This window comes from Pristiophorus japonicus, chromosome 18 (assembly GCF_044704955.1).
Source record: "Pristiophorus japonicus isolate sPriJap1 chromosome 18, sPriJap1.hap1, whole genome shotgun sequence".
Classification (NCBI taxonomy): Eukaryota; Metazoa; Chordata; class Chondrichthyes; family Pristiophoridae; genus Pristiophorus; species Pristiophorus japonicus.
The window spans coordinates 48,628,408-48,651,094 of record NC_091994.1 but is presented as its reverse complement, the minus strand read 5'-3'; the positions used below and the strand labels follow the sequence as shown (position 1 = coordinate 48,651,094).

At 44.2% G+C, this 22,687-nt stretch overlaps 1 protein-coding gene across 3 annotated transcripts; it reads right to left on the bottom strand.

The window, feature by feature from the left end:
• Positions 1-868: 868 nt before the first annotated feature.
• Positions 869-22,113, bottom strand: LOC139228701 (procathepsin L-like). 3 transcript variants are annotated; one of them, XM_070859967.1, is made up of 9 exons: positions 22,087-22,113; positions 20,166-20,207; positions 18,131-18,272; positions 17,240-17,362; positions 13,500-13,664; positions 10,949-11,173; positions 9,161-9,323; positions 4,179-4,281; positions 869-1,286 (listed from the first exon to the last, which is right to left on the bottom strand). In XM_070859967.1, the coding sequence occupies exons 3-9, from the start codon at positions 18,260-18,262 to the stop codon at positions 1,145-1,147; spliced, it is 1,053 nt and encodes a 350-aa protein (XP_070716068.1). In that variant the 5' UTR covers positions 18,263-18,272; positions 20,166-20,207; positions 22,087-22,113; the 3' UTR covers positions 869-1,144. The 3 variants fall into 3 exon arrangements, with proteins under 3 accessions (XP_070716068.1, XP_070716069.1, XP_070716067.1); XM_070859968.1 differs by lacking the exon at positions 22,087-22,113 and adding an exon at positions 18,459-18,505; XM_070859966.1 differs by lacking the exon at positions 20,166-20,207 and having other exon boundaries at positions 22,087-22,111.
• Positions 22,114-22,687: the final 574 nt, after the last annotated feature.

Sequence of the window (22,687 nt, the reverse complement as noted above, 5' to 3'; positions counted from 1 at the left end):
CTAGTTTTCAAATCCCTCCATGTTCTCGCCTCTCACTATCAATCTCCCCCAGCCTCAAACACCCCGAGATATCTGCGCTCCTCTAATTCTTCCCTCTTGAGCATCCCTGATAATAATCGCTCAACCATGGGTGGCCGTGCCTTCTGTTACCTAGACCCTCAGCTCTGGAATTTCCTGCCTAAACCTCTCTGCCTCTCTACCTCCTTTAAGGCGCTCTTTAAAATCTATCTCTTTGAAAAAGCTTTTGGTCATCTGCTATAATTTCTCCTTATGTGGCTCGATGTCAAATTTTGTGTCTTATAACACTCCTGTGAAGCATCTTGGGGCAATTTACTATGTTGAAGGTGCTATATAAATACAATCTGTTGTTGTTAAAACAAGTATTCAAAAAAAAAACTAACATTTAATTCATAACCATCTTACCGTCCCTGCCTCTTCTCTCAGTCTCTGGAATTCTATTAATTCTCTCAGCTTTTCTCACAGACTGACTGTCGCTTTGCTAACAAGGCTTGTTGGAATCTGTATTTTTTATATTGGGTCAAGCAGGCCTCTTTCTTCCAGTTTACAATCTAACTGGGTCTACCCAAGACACATTACACTAGTTTAAAAGCATGATTACTGGAGAATCGGCATACATTGACTAATAGTTACATAATACAAACTTAAACCTACAACTACTAATGCTTATTTCATTTTGTCCATGTTAACTAGTGGGAATCTAAAATGGAGATTTCTCAGGATTCTTACACTATACATTTGTGTACATTATTTGAAGACAATTGTCATTTTTAATTAAACTAGACAATTCAGGGAGGAAAAAAGACAAAATAATTCAGTAAGTTCCTTTGCAATAAAAAGACTCTCGAAGTGATTGCTGGCAGCGTTTATTGCATTGCTCGACACTACTAGTACATGCAGCCCATTGTCTCTACACAAGTTGGTCAATGTAGTCTCTCAGAACATTAGTACATTGCTGTGACTACATTTATCAAATACACAATGGGATTAGATTTTATGCTAAATTATAGAAGTGTGTAGAAGCTGTTATTGATCCACTGAACACACACTTTTTTCAATTGCAGTAGACAGTTAAAGCAATGGTGTAGGATGAGTAAGCGTCAGCAGAAGCGTTTCCACCATTCTTTCAGACGGAGTTCTTCGGAGCTCTGGTTAAATATTTGGGCTTTTTCACTATTGGATACACGCCATAGCTGGCAATTCCACAGTGATTTCTCCTGTTCTTAGCCATTTTGATGTAACCTTGGTCACCCCATCCTGTTCCCCAACTGGAAAATAAGAAAAAAGAATGACATTAACATCACTGTTGTGTTCAAGTGACAGGCTTAGAAAACTGGGGTTTCTTTACTCTGGAAAAGCAAAGATTCTGAGGAAATATGATTGAGATCTTTAAAATAATGAAGGGATTGGATTTTGTCCAAGTGCATAGGTTATTTGAGCTAGATCGCCGGGCAGAATTAGACCACATCAGTACGAGCTGTGAAAACATAAAGTTAGGTTAGGTGCCAGGAAATAATAATTTTTTTTGTGATCTCTGACATAAGTTGCCAGTCCATGCGGCGAGTGTGGATTCAGTACAAGCCTTCAAAAGGGAGTTAGGCGAGATACTGTGAATTGAAGACATCTCAAGCTATAGAAGGTAGGTGGGTCAGTGAGGGCAGACAATGTCAGTCAACTGTGGTGCCCTGGAGCTTACCTGATTACTTTATGCATTGTCCTAAGATTGCCACTCACAGGAGATTGTGTGACTGTGGAGGGAGAGTTGATGGTGCATGTAGCTTGCACCTTGTCAGGATGGTGCCGGTTTGATGGACCAGATGGTCTTATTTTGCCCTTATTTGTATGCATGTATTTTGCCCTCCAAGGATTTGACATCCTAACGACAAGCTTCCAAATATTGTCACCCCATTCAACCCTCATACCATCCACCTCACCCAACCATTCTACCACTCCATCAAACCCTGATAAGATCCATCTTACCCAATCATTCTACCATCGTAGTCAACTCTGACACCATTCACCTCATCCAACCATTCTACCAGCTTATCCAATTCTGATACCATACACCTCACTCAATGATTCTAAAATGTCATCCAATGCTGATACTATCCACCTCACCCAACCATTCTACCAACCCATCCAACCCTGATAGTCTACCTCTCCCAATCCTGCCACCACACTATCAAACCATGATATCATCCAACTCAACTCTGTCATCAAACCTTCACATCCAAACTAACACATTTTCCAGTGTTGGTTACATAAATACATAGGCCACGAATTTGCTGACCTCGGCGGGACTGTGTCGGGTGATGTCGGTGGTGGGTCCCGACCCCACTGCTGTCTCCATCCCGGCCTCTGCATTGGATTTCCCATGATTGGGCGTGTTAAGCCCATCCAGCGCATTTGCCGGCCAATTAGAGGAAGCTGGTCTGGTGTTGCCATTTATGACGCGTCATCAGTTGGTTCCTTTAACAGGGCCATGGCCAACTTTCTTTTGACATTTGTACTGTCAGTGCTCTACAGCATTGAAGTACAGCAAACAGTGACAATGACTGCACAAAGGCACAGGGCTGAACCAAGGCACTCCCATGACTCCCTCCATATGGTTATGGAGGGAGACGCAGCACACAGGAAGGTCTTCTTCCCTTCCCATGAGCGGAAGAGACCTCCTTAGGAGATCAACACAGCCTAGTTGCACCATTGCAGAGGAGGGCACAAGCAGCGATGTGGTCAGGAGGACCTGGGTGCAGTGTCGCAAACATTTCAATGATCTCAGTCGATCACGAAATGGTAATACAAAGCCACACTCAACCTCATCCTCTGTGCCTCTCATCACATCCTCATCACTCTGCCTCCCCTACCCTACTCCTGCACATCCTTACTTACAGCAACTTACCTTGCACCTCCTCCCATTCTCTTCTATCTATATTATCACATCCTCATCTCACTAGCCACCCCTCATACTCACCCTCATCCTAGTGCAAGCATAGAAAATAACAACACACAAGGGTAGGCACTTGGGTGTTTTATGCAATGTTCATGTAAAGTTTCTGTTAATGTGGTGTCAAACATTGAAACCTTTATTTTCAAACACTTTGCAATCTTGGGCAGATTTGTGTGCCTCTTTGGAAGTGTCTTAGTGAGTTGCAGCGACTGGAGAGACATACGGTACCCCCTGCAATGGTGGTGAATGTGAAAGGAGCACCTTGGACATTGTGGGGATGCTTTATGATGTTGGTGTGGGGTTGTGCCAACCTGGTGCATCATGTGGCAGCCAGGGGGAACAGCATCAAGTAAAGTTAATCTGGCCATGGTGAGGCCATCACTGGCCTCCCGGGCAGCAATGTGGTCGAGTGCTGATGCCCTCTGTCCTGTGCAGCATCAGGTGATTGCGGAGAAGGTTGGTGATGTTGTTGTTGGTGCTGCTGGTGTGCCTGATGCTGCTGGTGTTGGTGTGTGTACAGCGGGGTCCCACCCACTGGGGGAAAAAACACATTCCCACCCGACCCGCCACCGATCCCGACCACTGACCTCCTGGAAAATAGAGCCCATAGACTACAGCACAGAAACGGGCCATTCGGCTCACTGTGCCAGTGTTTATGCTCTACATGAGTCTTCTCCCACCCTTCTTCATCTAAACCTATTAACATATCCTCCTATTCCTTTCTCTCTCATGTGCTTATCGAGCTTCCTATAAATACATCTGTGCTATTCGGCTCAACTACTCCTTGCGTTAGCTTGTTCCACATTATTACCACTCTTTAGGTAAGACATTTATCCTGAATTCCCTATTGGATTTATGAGTGACTATCTTATATTTATGACCCATAGTTTTGGATGCCCCCACAAGTGAAAACATTTTCTCTACGTCTACCCTATCAAACCCTTTCATTATCTTAAAGACCTTTATCAGATCACTCCTCAGCTTTCTCTTTTCTAGAGAAAGGAGCCCCAGCCTGTTCGGCCTTTCCTGATAAGTGTATCAGTATACCAGTCGGGTATCATGCTTGTGAATCTCCAGTGCCTCTGAGCAGTAATCAGCAGAGGGAACTTTGGCTGATGTTTCCCTCCCTACCCCAGGAATACTGAGACCAAATGCAGTGCTCTGCCACTGCCCCAGTTATCATCAGTTGTATGGCATTTTGTAAAGTACGTACCTGTTTTTAACAATCCAATACTGTTTTCCACTTTCAGTTCCATATCCAACCACCAGCACTGCATGGTTTACCGTCTTACTGCATGCGGGATCATAGTACACTCCTGTAAGCAGACACTTATCCTTAACACGATATAACTGTAAAATGTATCATTAACTTCTCCATTTCTCCTTCCCACAGATATTTGCTCTTTGTCATCATTAGCTCTCTGGTTATCTTACAGTCTATCATCCTGTTTACAAAACCTGACTTCCTGCTGTCACATTTCTGTCACTTCTGTCGGCATTTTCTATTATAAATCCCAATATCCACATTTTTAGTGAAAAATAATGATGTAAACTTGTCACGCAATTACACCCTGCAACCAGGACTTTAGGGGAAATCGAGGGATATGGGGGTAGGCAGGGAAGTGGTGTTGAGATTGTAGATCAGTCATGATCTTATTGAATGGCAGAGCAGGCTCGAGGGGCCGTATGGCCTACTCCTGCTCCTAATTCTTATTTTTTTATGTTTTTATGTGGTGTTACAGCTCCTCAGATTTGCATCTCCCAGCCTCTCAGTCTGTACTGCAGAGAAACTCCTGCTCTCCAACCAAATCTAATTCCAAAATTGCTGCAAACTTTGCTAATTAACTGCAAATAATAACATGAAATCAAAGTATTATACAAAATTAAGGACAGCAGAGATAACTTTAACCCCACTTCAATTGAATCCATCGACTGTACATCGACTGGTATATTATTAAAAACCATGTCTAGGTTTCATACTTCCTGTTGTCACAATTTCTGGTCATGTTTGTGTCAATATTTACCATTGCCCACATTTCCCATTCAGTTTTGTTGTCACCCATCACAATGTAGTTGCGAGTTTTGGTCACTAAGTGGTGCTGTCGACCAACTGTCTCAATCTCAACTCCGTCGCATTTAACATATATAAAAAACTTCTATTCATCAACTAATCATAGGCAGCCCCAGGGTCAATTTACTAGAAATCTGTTAAAAATCTTGAACATAGTATGCAGTTCCTGTAAACTCATGTGATATTAAACAAACATTTATATTTTTAAACTATTTTTTGCATTCTTTGCTCAATATTGGTTTCTGCCAGTTACATCCCACTCTGGAATGCAAAAGTGCCACTCAGTATATTGTTCAATGAAACATTTTTTGACACCTTTCTGCTTAGTTGTCATTCTATTCACTGGTCAGCCTGACATGTTGGGCAAGTACAGGCAGACAGGCTGAGAGAAGTGTTTGAACCTTCTTGTAATGGCAGATGTATTTTTGTAAACAGTCTGTGTAATTGGTAATCTGTGAATAGTTGTTTATATCATCATCATAGACAGTTCCTCGGAATTGAGGAAGACTTGCTTCCACTTTTAACATGAGTTCTTAGGTGGCTGTACAGTCCAATACGAGAACCACAGTCCCTGTCACAGGTGGGACAGACAGTGGTTGAAGGGAAGGGTGGGCGGGGAGCCTGGTTTGCTGCACGCACCTTCCACTGCCTGCCCTTGATTTCTGCAATGTTGGAGAGATACCGTTTCCTAATGCCACTTGATCAGTACATCTTCAAAAGGAGGTTGACTGGTACTCATGAGACTGACTGTACCTCAAAAGTCAGTGTCAGTGTTTCACCACTTCAGAAGTGAGTTACTGTGTTTCATGGATCACAGGGCCACGTGTTGGAACCACAATATATAGATTGTTTGTACTGAATACTCTTCATTCACCTGTTTAATGGTCAATAAATGTGCCTGGTGATTTATATTCTGACCTATAGTTTGATAAAATATATATTCATCTACTTACTGAAGATTTGAATCATATGTTAATCGAAGTCTATGGTTGATTTTATCACTATCACTAAAGACAAAGTACTCAGTAAAATAATGGGACTAAAGGTGGACAAGTCCCCTGAAGCTGATGGCCTGCATCCTAGGATCTTAAAAGAAGTGGATACAGAGATAGTGGAGGCATTGGTTGTAATCTAGCAAAATTCCCTGGATTCAGGACAGGTCCCAACGGATTGGAAAACTGCAAATGTAACGCCCCTGTTTAAAAAAGGAGGCAGAAAGAAAGCAGGAAATTATAGACCAGTTAGCCTAACATCTGTCGTTGGTAAAATGCTGGAATCCATTATTAAGGAAGCAGTGGCAAGATATTTGGAAAAACATAACACAGTCAAACAGGGTCAGCATGGTTTTATGAAAGTGAAATCAAGTTTGACAAATTTGGTGGAATTCTTTGTGGATGTAACGAACAGGGTGGGGAAAGGGGACCAATGGATGTGGTGTATTTGGATTTCCAGAAGGCATTCAATGAGGTGTCACATAAAAGGTTACTGCACAAGATAAGAGCTCACGGAATTGGCAGTAATATATTAGCACGGATGTTATAGGAAGGACGTGATTGCACTAGAGAGGGTGAGGAGGAGATTTACGAGGATGCTGCCTGGAATGAAGAATCTTAGTTATGAGGACAGATTGGATAGGCTGGGTTTGTTCTCATTGGAACAGAGGAGGTTGAGAGGAGACCTCATTGAGGTGTACAAAATATTGAGGGGCCTGGACATAGTTGATAGTAAGGTCCTATTTCCATTGGTGGGGGGGTCTATAATGAGGGGACATAGTTTTAAGGTGGTTGGTGGAAGGTTTAGAGGGGATTTGAGGGGGAGTGCTTCTTTATGCAGAGGGTTGTGGGGATCTGGAACTCGTTGCCTAGAAGAGTGGTGGATGCAGAAACCCTCACCACTTTTAAGAATGGTTGGATGGGCACTTGAAGTGCAGTAACCTGAGGGTTACGGACCTAGAGCTGGTAATTGGGATTAGACTGGATGACCTTTTGTTGGACGGTGCAAATATAATGGTAAGTACTGCAGGGAATAGAATACGGCCAGGGTGATCTCTTGAACTAGTTTCAATCGCCTGGATGGGTCGGAGAAGAATTTTCCCAGATTTTTTCTCCCTAACTTGGCCTGGGTTTTTGTCTGGCTTTTGCCTCTCCCAGGAGATCACATGGCTCCAGTTGGGGCGGAGTGTAGAATGTTTCAGTATAAGGGATGTTGCAGTTGAGTGAGGTGGGCTGGTTGGGCTGGATGCTCTTTGCCTTTCCGTCACTGTTCATAGGTTTATATTTAATCTTTAGGGCTGCTGACCAAGGACCGTGCGGCTCTTTGTTGGTCGACGCGGACATGATGGGCTGAAATGGCCTTCTTCTGCGCTGTAAATTTCTATGTTTCTATGTTTCTTCTATAATGGAATGGCTAACTAACAGAAAACAGAGTGGGGATAAATGGGTCATTTTCTGGTTGGCAAACAGTAACTAGTGGGGTGCCACAGGGATCGGTGCTGGGGCCTCAACTATTTACAATCTATATTACTGACTTGGATAAAGAGACTGAGTGTAATGTAGCCACGTTTGCTGATGATACAAAGATGGGTGGGAAAGTAAGTTGTGAGGAGGACACAAGAAATGTGCAAAGGAATATAGACGGGCTAAGTGCGTGGGCAAACATTTGGCAGATGGAGTATAATGTGGGAAAGTGTGAGATTATCCAATTTGGCAGGAAAAATAAAAAAGCAAATAATTATTTAAATTGAGAGAAACTACAAAGTGCTGCAGTACAGAGGAATCTGGGGGTCCTTGTGCAAGAAACACAAAAATTTAGTATGCAGGTTCAGCAAGTAATCAGGAAGGCAAATGGAATGTTGGCCTTTATTGCAAGGGGAATGGAGTATAAAAGCAGGGAAGTCCTGCTACAACTGAACAGGGTATTGGTGAGGCCACACCTGGAGTACTGCATACAGTTTTGGTCTCCTTATTCAAGGAAGGATATACTTGCATTGGAGGCAGTTCAGAGTAGGTTTACTTGGTTGATTCCGGAGATGAAGGGGTTGACTTATGAAGAACGGATGAGCGGGTTGAGCCTATACACATTGGAATTTAGAAGAATATGAGGTGATCTTATTGAAACATATAAGATACTGAGGGGGCTCGATAAGGTAGATGCAGAGAGGATGTTTCCACTCATGGGGGAATCTAGAACTAGGGGGCATAATTTAAGAATAAGGGGTCGCCCATTTAGAACTGAGATGAGGAAGAATTTCTTCTCTCAGAGAGTCGTAAATCTGTGAAATTCTCTGCCCCAGAGAGCAGTGGAAGCTGGATCTTTGAATATATTTAAGGTGGAGATAGACAGATTTCTGAGTGATGAGGGAGTGAAGGGTTATGGGGAGCGAGCAGGGAAAGGGAGCTGAGCCCAAAATCAGACCAGCCATGATCTTATTAAATGGAGGAGCAGGCTTGAGGGCCTAATGGCCCACTCCTGCTCCTATTTCCTATGTTCTTATGTTATTATATTATCTCTTACCTTCTTCAAAAGCTGGAATACAGAAGATGGTAGGAATATTTTCCAGGGTGCAGGTAGATTACAGGTCCTGGGCATAGCACCATCGGTGGAGATCGAGGTGTGGGAGGAATGGCAGTAGGGCAGGGTAAGACAATGGTGACAGGAGGGTCTTGAACTATGGTAGAAGTGAGGTTGCAGTGGTTTGTTTAGGAGTAGAGTGGAGTTTCTGTGCGGTGGCAGTACTGGGAAGATGTCGCAGGGTTGTCATGTTGCCATCAGGGTGCTGGGCCTGGAGTGTGATCACACTGGGCAGTCAAGGTATGGGGGTATCGAGAGCATGTCATTCAGTATAGGAGTACCCGGGAGGGGGATGGCATGGTGTGGAAGTGCTGACACCTATGGGGAGGTTGTGGCATATGGGAACACTGGGAGAAGGCTGTGTTTGACAGCACTGGAAAGCACATCCCAGGGGTTGGTAAACTTGAAGGGAATGTAGGGCTATGGTAGTTTCTTGTATAAATATTGAAACAAATTGATCGAGGAAGTGTGTGCAGATGTATGATTTTAATATATTATATAGAATAGTTTGACAGGCCTGTTGATGTATATTATCCATAGTTTCTGTTTCTTACCTGTTTTATAATACTGGAAGCTATGCTGACCGGCATCAATAGCAACAGCTATGGGTCCAATTTTTTTCACTGCATTTGCTAAAGATCTTTCATGGCTTTTAACAGAACGATATCTTGTGACAGTGGCAGCAATGTCATTTCTCCGAAATTTGCAGGATTCGTCCTAAGTGATAAAGAAAATGTTGGAGGTTAAAGTTCATTAATACCGTGTAATGCTTTTCAAAGTACCAGCGATATCTTTACAGGATCTTTAACAGCCCCTTCGACCTTCGGAAATTGGAGACTCAACCATTGTTGCCATGTAATCTTCTTGTCTATTGGCGGGAAGATTTTGGCCAGCGTGCTCCTCAGTCATCTGGTCACCAATACTGCAGTTAGTGAAGCTCCAGAAACACAGAGTGGATTCAGAGCAAAGAGACGCACAAACAGACTATTGATGTGTGTAATATGTAAAGAGTCTGGGAGAGCACAGTGAGAGGTAACACTGATCTCAAAGTCTGTCTTGTAGTTGTGGTCTCAGGTTACTCTATGGTTGTGAAACCTGCCCTCATATCAAAGAGCTTCAGCGTTTCACAGTACCTCAGACCCATTCCACATATCGAAAGACAGGGCTTCGTTACCCAGTGTGAGGGGCTGAAACAGGGAAAACCAAACAGAGTTGAGACAATACCAATAAAATCACAACTCTGCTGGATGAAAACAGACACAAAATATGTCCAAGGAGTTTGAGCTCCTCTACAAGGAGCTCAAACATGAGTGCATGGAGTAGATGGAGGAAGGATTTTAAGGATACACTGAAGAACAGGCTGAAACTGTGTGGCGTTGATAGAAACTGCTGGGAGATGCTTGCAGCAGACTGACCAGGACGGCATTCAATACTACAACAGAGGGACAATTGTGACACGAAATGTCATCCGCAGTAAGAACAGCGGCTGCTGCAAAAACAGCATCAGCACTGAAGGCAATTTACACAAATATTCACCTAAGAATGGTTTTAAAACAAGTTGGTTCTTAATTACAAAACAATATTCAAAACTTTGAACCGATCAAGTTGTGGCTTATATTGCATTCCTGAAGGTAAATGCCTCTCATCATATTTACACATAGGCTGCTCTTTCAAATAGTTTGCACCCAAATTTGAGCCTCCCACCAAATATTAATAACTTGCGTATAGGCCACACACCAAACTTTAACTGCTTATTTTGTGCTTAAAAACACAGCTTATATTTGAGTAACTGACGAGCCAGATGGACTGTATAGGAGAGCCAGATGGATCAAAATAATCTTTCCTAGTCCTGTTTTTCCAGTCCTGTACATCAGTGTGTTGCCATGGTAACTGTTGTACTGAGTGATGCTGTAAGTTCCACAGATCAAGCACAGAGCATGGCAGATGATGTGTTGACTCAGCTGACACTGGCACACCGACACTCTGGGTCACAGAATGGCGAGCAGTCAGGTAATACATACAAACTTAAATACCCTCAACTCCTCATCCGAATTGTATGACAACAGGAGGTGTTGAGAGGGGATTTGACAGATCATTACAAAATAAGGGGGGAAGTGAGAGGAAGCCTAGACCCTTCCTGAAAGGCCTCATTCTCGCATCCTACGGAGCGCTGGTTGTACGGTGACATTGGCAGAAGCCAGGGAGCAGATTCCCAGGGAAGAATTCGTCCAATGTAGCGTCATCCTACATTCTATTTGGACTGAGCTCTGCTGTCTAATGCCATGAATGCTGTAAATATATTGTGGCTGGTGAATTTGAAAACACGTTTAAAAGAGATTTACCCTTCCAGTATACGGATAAGTTGCTTCAGAGTTGATGCCTTTATTTTTTATCACATATCTATAGGCATTCGCCATCCATCCACCTCGACATCCATAGTTTCCATTCCCTCGGTTACAATCGACCAGATTCTGTTCGCTCAGAGGAACCAGTTGTCCTTTAGTCTTATACCACTGTCCTTCAAGGGCACCATTCGCACTGAAAGCCCAGCACGAGCCACATTGTCCCTGGTAATTACAGAAATACAATCACTGATGAATTGGGCTAGAAATTCAGCTCCGTAATGCCTGATTTTTTTCAGCGCTACGGGTGCCATTTTGTGACAAAAATTACGTCTGCGCCGTGCGTGCACACTTGTGGTGTGGGGCCGCTGGGCATCATTTTGGTTAGAGTGGTCGGGCGGCCGTTAGGTGCGCGCAGGAAGTATGTCGATTGGGCAAATTGTGACGTCACTCAGCGTGCAATGCTGATTTGACGCCAGCGCTGCCATTTTCGGCGTCATCGCTGGAGCTAACGTCCTGTGTTAACCTCGCACAGCTGGACAGGCGCTCAGCAGCAGCAAGGACCCTCCCCACCAGCGATAGTTAAAGGAATCAGCAAACACTCTGTCAGTTGCTGATTAATTTCTACTGGCGCTGTTTAAGTCTGTATAAGTCTTTGGTGCGTTCAGAGTTGTTTAACGTTGATGAGGTGAGAGGAAGTGATGCAGCACGTGGAGAAAGCCTTTGTTCTGACTTTGAGAGTTCTGGTCAGACCACTTGATCCCTGTCAAGGGTGATGTAGTTACCATTCCCCTTGGTCTGCAGCATGACAGGGAGATGAGCAGAGGCAGCAACGAAGAGGACAACCAGCTCGCAGAGGGAGGAGGAGGGTGAGAAGAGCTGTCAGCGGGAGGCCTTACCCACCTGGGGTCTTCTGAGTGAAACTCTTTTACCTCAGCCTGAACCAGGGGCAGTGTGTGAGGCAAATGCGCTTTTTGAAGGAGGTGCTCACAGAACTCTGCCACCTGTTGCAGCAGGACTTGGAGCCTCACACCAGGGCAAGGACAGTGCTGATTGCAGCTCCCCATTAAGAGGTGCAGACTGCCTTTACAAGTGCAGGCTAGCTTAAAATTATGCTAGCCTCACCTGAACTTGCCCCGCCCCCACCCCCGCACCCCCACTCAGCAGTGGGTTCAGCTGGGGCTGGACCCCGCAATCAGGCGAATCAGCAGACAGCACGGCTCGGGCTGATCACGCCCGATCCCCGAGCCCGTTTTCAGAGGCTAACAAATGTATAGGCCAAAGTTTTCTTCCATCTCTTGTAAGGTGGAGTGCAGATTGACACTATCATTAGTCCATCTTCTATAGTGAGGTTGATAGGAAACATATGGCTCAATGAGTGTCTGTGTACCAGGGTTGGGAGGGCAGTGCTTGTGCTCTTGCTTATTAGAGCGGAGACATGGTTCACTGCAGAATAGTTTTAAACAGACAGATTTGGGCTGGAGCCAGGGGCACAGGAAGTTAACACTCGTAAGTCAGCGCAATGTCAGGCACTCCACGTCCTGTCGGGGTCGGCACGGGGGCGCTACCCGGGTGAAACACGGACGCAACGCGGCCTCTCCGCATAGTGCTGATGTGCTGTAAGGGTTTTCAGGGCTTACACTAGGCCACCGGGTGATGCGGGGTGCAGTGGCCGCCGCCCGGCACCGAAACGGAATGCCGGGTTGCACGATTGCGGCACGGACCCCGTGAAAATTGACACCGAGGCTGGACCGGTGAGTTGGAGGGCAGCGTAAAATGGCACCGCGCACCAACCCTTTAAATCTCACGACCCGCGAGGCTGACGCTGACATTGCCCGTGCCAGCCTCACGGGGCGCTGCCCAAGTTCTGCCGCGGGGCGAAAAGGGGTCGGGGCGCACGCCGAGGATGTAATCATAGAAACATAGAAACATAGAAAATAGGTGCAGGAGTAGGCCATTTGGCCCTTTGAGCCTGCACCACCATTCAATATGATCATGGCTGACCATGCAACTTCAGTACCCCCTTCCTGTTTTCTCTCGATACCCTTTGATCCCTTTAGCCATAAGGGCCACATCTAACTCCCTTTTGAATATATCTAACGAACTGGCCTCAACAACTTTCTGTGGTAGAGAATTCCACAGGTTCACAATTCTCTAAGTGAAGAAGTTTCTCCTCATCTCGGTCCTAAATGGCTTAGCCCTTATCCTTAGACAGAGGCACTGCAGCCCGGGGTGCTACCAGCAGAGCACGGTGCGACGGGTTTCGCTCCCCCGCTTCCCACACAATTTCGAAGGAGCCAGTAGCCCCCTCCACCCCCCAGGCTAAACAGGCACCTTGTTAGCGCCCTCCAGAGGCACTATCGGGAAACGCTTGGCAGGGGAATTTCTAGCCCATAGGTTTATAATCTCACTGCAGGCTCTAAGAGTCATGTGTGAAATTGGATAGACTCAGCCCATTTCTTAATAAACGTGAGACCAAGGTGCATAACTTCAAATTTTCTTCAGAACGTCACAATTAAAAATCACTAGAAGGATTCCTTCTGATTTTTACCTGGTTCTTTACTGGAGTAACATAGCCATTTTTGCGCCAGTCAATTGAACCCTTTTCAACATCATCACTTTCATCATCATCATCTTCAACAACTGCTTTTTCAGTCGAGTTATCAGCTTCGGCTTGGAGGAATCCATTCATGAGTTTATTGAACTCTTCTGTGGTCTAGAAATTTAAGTACATGGACATTCATTAATGAAATAACTGACTCTTAATGGAGAATGTGCAGGAGGCGGGTAGATAGCCTCCCAGGGTTACATTTTCATCCATTCTCTGAGTCTAGCAACAAAGGGAGATGAGATTATCAAACAGTGTTCACACTCCATACTCATGTCTAATCTTTGAATAAAATAAGGAACTGCAGGAAAACATGATTCAATCTATTTCTTCACAGTCCAGTATAAAGTGGGGGTGACACAACCTGAAGGCAATAAAGCATCTCTCTGATCTATGGTACAGTGATCAAAATGGCAGCAGTTATTGTACGTGCATCTTATTTTATGTGAAAACATTCGATAATCTTCTATGGTAATTATAATCTTACAGAGGACTTTCACCAGTGAGGAGAAAGGCTAAAAGCTGCCATTCCCCATGGTGGCTGAGTTTATTGGTGCATAACTGAGCCGTACCAATCAGGAGGGTCTCAGGTTCCATCACCAGCCTGTGCATAATTAACTGATCTCAGCTGGGGCTGCAGTTGGGTCTACAATTGGCCTTCGTGTCCTTGGATTTAGAGGAGAAAGTCAGGCAGGATTTCCATTTCTGATCACAAGTCAGTGCACTGGAGAGCAGCTGTTGCACAAGAATCGGGATGGGTTTTGATGCTGCCCTGGTCAAATACTCTGCCCACACTAACTGTTAAAGCTCACAAATCAGGACTGAGAAAACAGAGGCTGCTAATGGACCTGTCTCCCATGAGTCATTGCCCTTGTTTCACACCAATTTTCCAGCAGTTAAATCAATATTTATGATAAAATATAATGAAAATGAATCTAAATTCCCATTGATCTCAATGTTGGGTTTTAGTCCATTACTGCAGGGAGGTTGGGGCCAAGGAGAGATTGATGCAGCTGGTGTGTTGAGCACTGCCAACACTATCCCATCAGTTCTATGGTGGCAGTTAGCTTGGTGCAGGTGGGATCATCCCATTCTTTTTATTCACACTGGCAATAACAAAAAGTACAGCAGAAAAATGGGCAGTGCCCCAGCCCATGGTCCTCGCTGTTTAACAAGAACAAGGAAGTAATGAGATGTACAATGGAGAGGAGAATCTATTTTGACATACAGACATTGGTTGGGGAGGTGGGAGTCTTTGTTGAAATGAGGTAGAAACATAGAAACATAGAAAATAGGGGCAGGAGTAGGCCATTCGGCCCTTCAAGCCTGCACCACCATTCAATAAGATCATGGATGATCATTCACCTCAGTACCCCTTTCCTGCTTTCTCTCCATACCCCTTGATCCCTTTAGCCGTAAGGGCCATACCGAACTCCCCCTTGAATATATGCAATGAACTGGCATCAACAACTCTCTGCAGTAGGGAATTCCACAGGTTAACAACTCTCTGAGTGAAGAAGTCTTTCCTCATCTCAGTCCTAAATGGCTTACCCCTTATCCTTAGACTGTGTCCCCTGATTCTGGACTTCCCCAACATCGGGAACATTCTTCCTGCATCTAATCTGTCCAGTCCCGTCAGAATTTTATGTGTTTCTATGAGATCCTCTCTCATCCTTCTAAATCCCAGTGAATACAGGCCCAGTCGATCCAGTCTCTCCTCATATGTCAGTCTTGCCATCCTGGGAATCAGTCTGGTGAACCTTCGCTGCACTCCCTCAAAAGCAAAAACGTCCTTCCTCAGATTAGGAGACCAAAACTCTGCACAATATTCTAGGTGAGGCCTCACCAAGGCCCTGTACAACTGCAGTAAGACCTCCCTGCTCCTATATGCAAATCCCCTAGCTATGAAGGCCAACATACCATTTGCCTTCTTCACCGCGTGCTGAACCTGCATACCAACTTTCAATGACTGATGTACACCCAAGTCTCGTTGCACCTCCCCTTTTCCTAATCTGCCGCCATTCAGATAATATTCTGCCTTTGTGTTTTTGCCACCAAAGTGGGTAATCTCACATTTATCCACATTATACTGCATCTGTCACGTGTTTGCCCACTCACCTAACCTGCGGATGACACTAAGTTGGGTGGCAGTGTGAGCTGCGAGGAGGATGCTGTGAGGCTGCAGAGCGACTTGGATAGGTTAGGTGAGTGGGCAAATGCATGGCAGATGAAGTATAATGTGGATAAATGTGAGGTTATCCACTTTGGTGGTAAAAACAGAGAGACAGACTATTATCTGAATGGTGACAGATTAGGAAAAGGGGAGGTGCAAAGAGACCTGGGTGTCATGGTACATCAGTCATTGAAGGTTGGCATGCAGGTGCAGCAGGCGGTTAAGAAAGCAAATGGCATGTTGGCCTTCATAGCAAGGGGATTTGAGTACAGGGGCAGGGAGGTGTTGCTACAGTTGTACAGGGCATTGGTGAGGCCACACCTGGAGTATTGTGTACAGTTTTGGTCTCCTAACCTGAGGAAGGACATTCTTGCTATTGAGGGAGTGCAGCGAAGGTTCACCAGACTGATTCCCGGGATGGCGGGACTGACCTATCAAGAAAGACTGGATCAACTGGGCTTGTATTCACTGGAGTTCAGAAGAATGAGAGGGGACCTCATAGAAACATTTAAAATTCTGACGGGGTTAGACAGGTTAGATGCAGGAAGAATGTTCCCAATGTTGGGGAAGTCCAGAACCAGAGGTCACAGTCTAAGGATAAGGGGTAAGCCATTTAGGACCGAGATGCGGAGGAACTTCTTCACCCAGAGAGTGGTGAACCTGTGGAATTCTCTACCACAGAAAGTTGTTGAGGCCAATTCACTAAATATATTCAAAAAGGAGTTAGATGAGGTCCTTACTACTAGGGGGATCAAGGGGTATGGCGAGAAAGCAGGAATGGGGTACTGAAGTTGAATGTTCAGCCATGAACTCATTGAATGGCGGTGCAGGCTAGAAGGGCCGAATGGCCTACTCCTGCACCTATTTTCTATGTTTCTATGTTTCTATGTCCAAGTCACCCTGCAGCCTTTTAGCGTCCTCCTCACAGCTTACGCTGCCACCCAGCTTAGTGTCATCTGCAAACTTGGAGATATTACATTCAATTCCTTCATCCAAATCATTAATGTATATTGTAAATATCTGCTGTCCCAGCACTGAGCCCTGCGGCACCCCACTAGTCACTGCCTGCCATTCTGAAAAAGACCCGTTTATCCCAACTCTCTGCTTCCTGTCTGCCAACCAGTTCTCTATCCACATCAGTGCATTACCCCCAATACCATGTGCTTTAATTTTGCACACCAATGTCTTGTGTGGGACCTTGTCAAAAGCCTTTTGAAAGTCCAAATACACCACATCCACTGGTTCTCCCTTGTCCACTCTATCAATTACATCCTCAAAAAATTCAAGAAGATTTGTCAAGCAGGATTTCCCTTTCATAAATCCACCTATGTACACGGAAAACAGAAGTGGACCCAGTACTGACCACTTGGGTACACTACTTCCGACCCATCAACAGTCCAAACAACAGAACAGGTGCTGTGACATCACTAACCATATCACACTTCATTCAGTAATAGCGCCTCAATAACTGTCATCTAATAGCCTCCCATATTACACATCTTGTACACACCAGATCTCCAAACTGGTTCATTCCCACAGTAAATGTGTGCTTCCCCATTGAGTGCTCCAGGTTGTGCTGTTCAATGAATCTCATGCTGTCTTCCCAGATCATTCTCCTGTAGGTCTCCTCTTCCTGAAAAAAGACATTTAGCCAATGAAGCTCTAATACCTTTCATCAGTGTAATTATACAATAGTTTTAAAATCCCTGTGCAAAAGCTGAAATAATATTTAGCATTCAGGTTTCTATCCATATCAGATAGGGTGCACTCATTACCCTCCCATACACACACAAACCTAAACCAGATTGAGCCCTTACTCTTGGGAGATCAACACTAAAAATACACGTGGAATAAACAACTGAGCAAGATCAACATCTTTATTCCTGTACATAATATTTTGGAGGAGCAACATAGAAATTGGAGAATAGGGGAAAGATTTAGGTCGTGTGTTTCACGGATTATATTTTGTCACCTGCACTCCATTAGCAGGGGATATATGTTCTGATTACTGTGTGTGGTACCAATGTCAATGTATTTTAAATTAATGGGCCTGAAGCTTCCCAAGGGTTATTTATGGTTTCTGCGGTAATTCAGCAGGAGACCAGTTGAATCCTCGGTCATCTGAGTTACACCAGGTCTCTGCTGTTTCCCTGCAAGTTCTACCAGTCTTCTCCTGGAGTTACAGAGTCTGGGAGAATGCCCAGGGAATTTCAGGGCCAATATGTTTTCAATTTCACTTCCCAGCCATTCCATCCAACAGGGAAATCACCTCTCCTGCCTTAACTTCAAATGGGAATTCTCAATCATTTAGCAAATGCATGGAATCCCTTCCCCCTTCTGGGCGAGCTGAATGTTTGGAGTAGGGTCTGCACTAGAACAAATTCCCATTTTTCCCTTTTACCTCTGTGTACTGCTTCTCATGCTGTGATTTCCAGTTCTTCCAACCTTCATCCAGTGTTGAATCAAGTGTGTGGCCTGAGGCTGCAGCCAGAATAGACAGCACCACACAGCCCAGAAACAGAGAGAACTTCATGATGGACAATCTAATGGAGCAAAGCCAATGGCATTAGACATGGAGTGGACAATTTTCTTAGATTATTTTTCAAATAGTTGATTTATAAAGTTACTCTGCATGGAGAGCAATATATGCAGATAGATTCTCTTCAATCATCTATCAATTGCTTTCACATTTTTGGATCTTAGCTTCACTGAACAGAAAAATACTTCACGGCCGTAGTCTGTTAGTTCAAGTCCCATCATGGCAGTTTAAAAAAATCTGCAAATAAAATAAACTGGTATCAATACAAGTGTGGTCTGCGGGTGAAATTGATGGGGGAATTACCCAATTAACTCCATTCTGGCCGGGAACAGTTGTGACACTATATGCAGCCATAAAAGTGACCATGAAGCTTGTTGGATTATTATAAAAACCCACTGGTTCTCTTCCTTCCCTAAATCCCCTTACTTAGCTGAATGACCATCCTTACCTGGTCTAGACTAGACATGACTCTCACACCAATGTGGTTCACTATTAACTGCCCTCTGAGGTGGCCCGGCAAGCTATTCCGCTATATCAGGGAATCTGGGGATGTGCAATAAATGCCAGCCTTGCCAGAAATGCCCTGATGCCGAGAATGAATTTTAAAATCCCCACATCAGTCAAAAGCAAAGACAAGAATTGTGTTCTCTGAATATTGGGTTAACATCCAAAGGGATACTTGCAATCGCTGGAAACACAGTCTTCCCTCCCCCACCCCACACCCACCTATCCCTAGTATAGCCCCAGTGAGCAGCAAAACAGAACACCAGCTACTGCACACTAGATCATGATATTTCACCATGAATATATTACAATTAGACTGTACGGATTATTTTCTTATATGCACTGACATACTGACATGTAGCATTATGGTCAGTTTCTCCTGGACCTTCCCACCTTGATATATAGGAACATAGGAACATTTAGCCGCTCGAACCTGTTCCGCCATTCAATGAGATCTGCGACCTAAGTCCACATAGTCGGCTTTGCCCCATATCCTTCAATAGCTTTCATTAACAAAAATCTATCAATCCCAGAGTTAAAATTAAAAAATAGATCTAGCATCGATTGTGATTTACGGAAGAGAGTTCCAAACTTCTACCACCCTTTGTGTGTAGAAGTGTTTCCTAATTTCATTCCTGAAAGATCCTTTTTAGAATGTTCCGCCTAGTCCTAGAATCCCCAACCTGCAGAAATATTTTCTCTCTATCTACCCTATCCATTCTCCTTAATATCTTCAAACCTTTGATCAAATCACCCCTTAACTGTCTAAATTTCAGAAAATACAGTTAGTTTGTGTAATCTCTCCTCGTAATTTAACCTCTGGAGTCCAGGTATCAGTCTGGTAAACCTATGCTGCACTCCCTCCAAGGCCAATATATCCTACGTAAGGTGTGGTGCCCAGAGCTGCTCACAGTGCTCCAGGTGTGGTCTAACCAGGGCTTTGTATATCTGTAGCATAACTTCTACCCCCTTGTATTCTAATCCTCTCGATATAACGAATAGCATTCCATTCGTCTTCGATTACTTTCTACACCTGCTCATGACATTTTTCTTCCTGTTCAAGCTAGGCTCCTGCTAAGCTCTAAGTGCACTACTCTACACACAGCTCCTCCTCTCTCCCTTCGCATTTACAGTCTGAAGTCAATGGGTGGAAAGTAATGATTGCCATGTTATTGCATGATGCCGAGTGCACTGATATCAAATCTTTTTATCTGCTGCTTTGTAATAAATGGCTTAATGTCTTTTCTAATATAGTGGAGTCAGGAATTTGCTGTGAGCTGATTAAATGTTTGTACAATAACATCAGCAATGGCTGTTTCTACCCTTAGGTCTCATCACCATCTCCTCCTCCAGCTCATTTTTTACAGTGTCACAAAACTGTGGGACTCCTTACCTCCCTCAGGCCTTCCTTCCCCCCGACAATCTGCAGGATAGTCTAACCAACACAAAACAGAAACAGAGAGTAGGGATTAAAGGTAGTTACTCAGATTAGCAAATGGTGCAAAGTGGTGTTCCACAAGGATCGGTGCTGAGACCACTGTTGTTCACCATTTATATAAATGGTTTAGATTCAGGAATCAGATGTACAATTTCAAAATTTGTGGTTAACACCAAAGTGGGGGGTGTAGTTAATACAGAGGAGGCTGGTGAATTCCAATATAGATAAATGTGAGGTAATACATTCTGGTGGGAAGAATAAGGAGCCAAATACACCTTAGAAAATAAGTGTCTAAATGGAGTAGAGGAACCTAGGGATCTGGGGGTACCGATACACTGATCACTAAAAGTAGCGACGCAATTAATAAGACCTTGTAAAAAGCAAACAAAGCACTAGGGTTCATTTCTAGAGGGATAGAATTGAAAAACAGTACTTATGTTAAACGAGAACCGAGAGGTTAAAACTTTCTAGAAAAGAGAAAACTGAGGGGGTGAACTGATAAATATCTTTGTTTATAAAGGAGTTTGATAGGGTAAACGTAGAGAAGATGTTTCCACTTGTGGGCCAGACCAGAACTAGTGACCATAAATATAAGATAGTCATTAATAAATCCAAAGGGAATTCAGGAGAAACTTCTTTACCCAGAGTGTGGTTAGAATGTGGAACTCGCTGCCACAGGGAGCAGTTGAGGCAAATAGCACAGATGCATTCAAGGGTCATCTGGATAAGCACATGAGGGAGAAAGGAATAGAAGGGTATGCTGATGGGGTTAGATGAAGAGGGGTGATAGGAGGTCCATGTGGAGCATAAACACTGGCATGGACTTGTTGGGCCGAATGGCCTGTTTCTGTGCTGTAAATACATTGTAATACTTTACAAGTTTGGCATCGCCCAACCACTCTTTGATTTTGCTTCCCATTCCTCCTATTCTTTTACAAACTTGGTGTTCTATTTGATAGGCATCAGCCCTTCACCTTGGTTTCTCAATTGAAAAATAAATCCCCTCATTATGCTCGCACATGATCATTTACAGTGCACACCATTGACCAGAAGCTGGACTGGACCAGCCATATCAACACCATAGCTACACGTGCAGGGCAGAGACTGGGTCCTCTGAGATAAGTGCCTCACCTCCGAACCCCTCAGAGCCTCTCCAAAATCAAGTCAAGAGTGTGATAGAATAATCACCACTCGCATGGATGAGTGCAGCCGCAACAACATTAAAGCTGCTCCACAGCATCCAGGATAGAGCATTTCACTTCATTGGTGCCCCTGTTACTAGACTCAGTTTCCCCGCCCTATGGCTGTAGTATGTACTATCTACAGGATGTGCTGTAGAAAATTACCATGGTTATTCTTTCACCTTCTACCACCAAGAAGGACAAGAGCAGCACTGTCTTGTTACACCACCACCTCCAAGTTCCCCTCCAAGTCACACTCTATCCTGACCTGGATATATATCACCGCTCCCTTGTCATTGGGTCAATATCTTGGAAAGCCCTAACTAACACCATTAGGTGGGATACCTTCACCACAAGGACAGCAGCAGTTCAAATAGAAGGTCCTCCACCAGCTTTTCAATCAGGGATGGGCGATAAATGCCAGCCTTGCCAGCGGTGCCCAAATCATGAGAACAAATATTAGTAAAAAGCAGAAGAGAAGTTCATTAACCTGGTGGTTTGAAACAGATTAAACCATTTCCCCAAAACACTGAAACCGAAGAATTTGTAACGTGTTCCATCTGGTCACACACACAAAATGTGCATGGATTCCATCCCATCCCATCCCATCCCAATCCATCCCACCCAATCCATCCATCCATCCATCAATGAATATAAGCGGGAATGAGACAAAAGCCTTGCATTAGCAAACTCACCTTGGAGTGATCTTGCTCTCTGATTGCAACTCCATCAAACAGTGGGTGTACACCCACTTTATATACACACACAGCCTTCGGGATCCTCCCCTCAATCCTATGGCAACATCACTGATTGGGAAATGGAAGAAAGTAATGAACCAATTAAATGGAATTGCTTTCTGTCATTCATAGTGTTGCTTCAGAATCAAATTCCCCTTTTACAATGATACACAGAAACAGTGCTTTGTAATGTAATATTCACAATACTTCATTTCTTTAATTAATTTTTTTTCTTTTTTGATTTTTTTTGTTACTCTTGCACTGGGTGTCTAGGACATTGTTAAGGGTGGCCCAGAGTCTTTAAGAGTTACTGATGCCAGATAGTCTGTCCATTGACCTTGCTGTGTTCCTAATGTATCATGTGCAGTGTGACAGGATTAGCATGATACAACGTGAGTAAGCTGACCCAGGGTCCCAGCACCGGCTCACTCTCTGCTGTACAGGCAGGTACATCGCCCAAAGTATACAGGAACATTGGTCTAAAATGTCATCCTTACATTAGATCCGCTTTTTATTAATATTTTTGATGAATTTCACATTATTAAGAGGAAGAATGTCA

Coding starts and splice junctions, on each gene's coding strand:
- LOC139228701 (XM_070859967.1), bottom strand. CDS start 18,262: ATGAAGTTCTCTCTGTTTCTGGGCTGTGTGGTGCTGTCTATTCTGGCT. Junction 13,665..17,239: donor TGAACCAGTTTGGAGATCTG/GTGTGTACAAGA, acceptor TTAAATTTCTAG/ACCACAGAAGAGTTCAATAA. Junction 11,174..13,499: donor TTACTCCAGTAAAGAACCAG/GTAAAAATCAGA, acceptor TGTAATTACCAG/GGACAATGTGGCTCGTGCTG.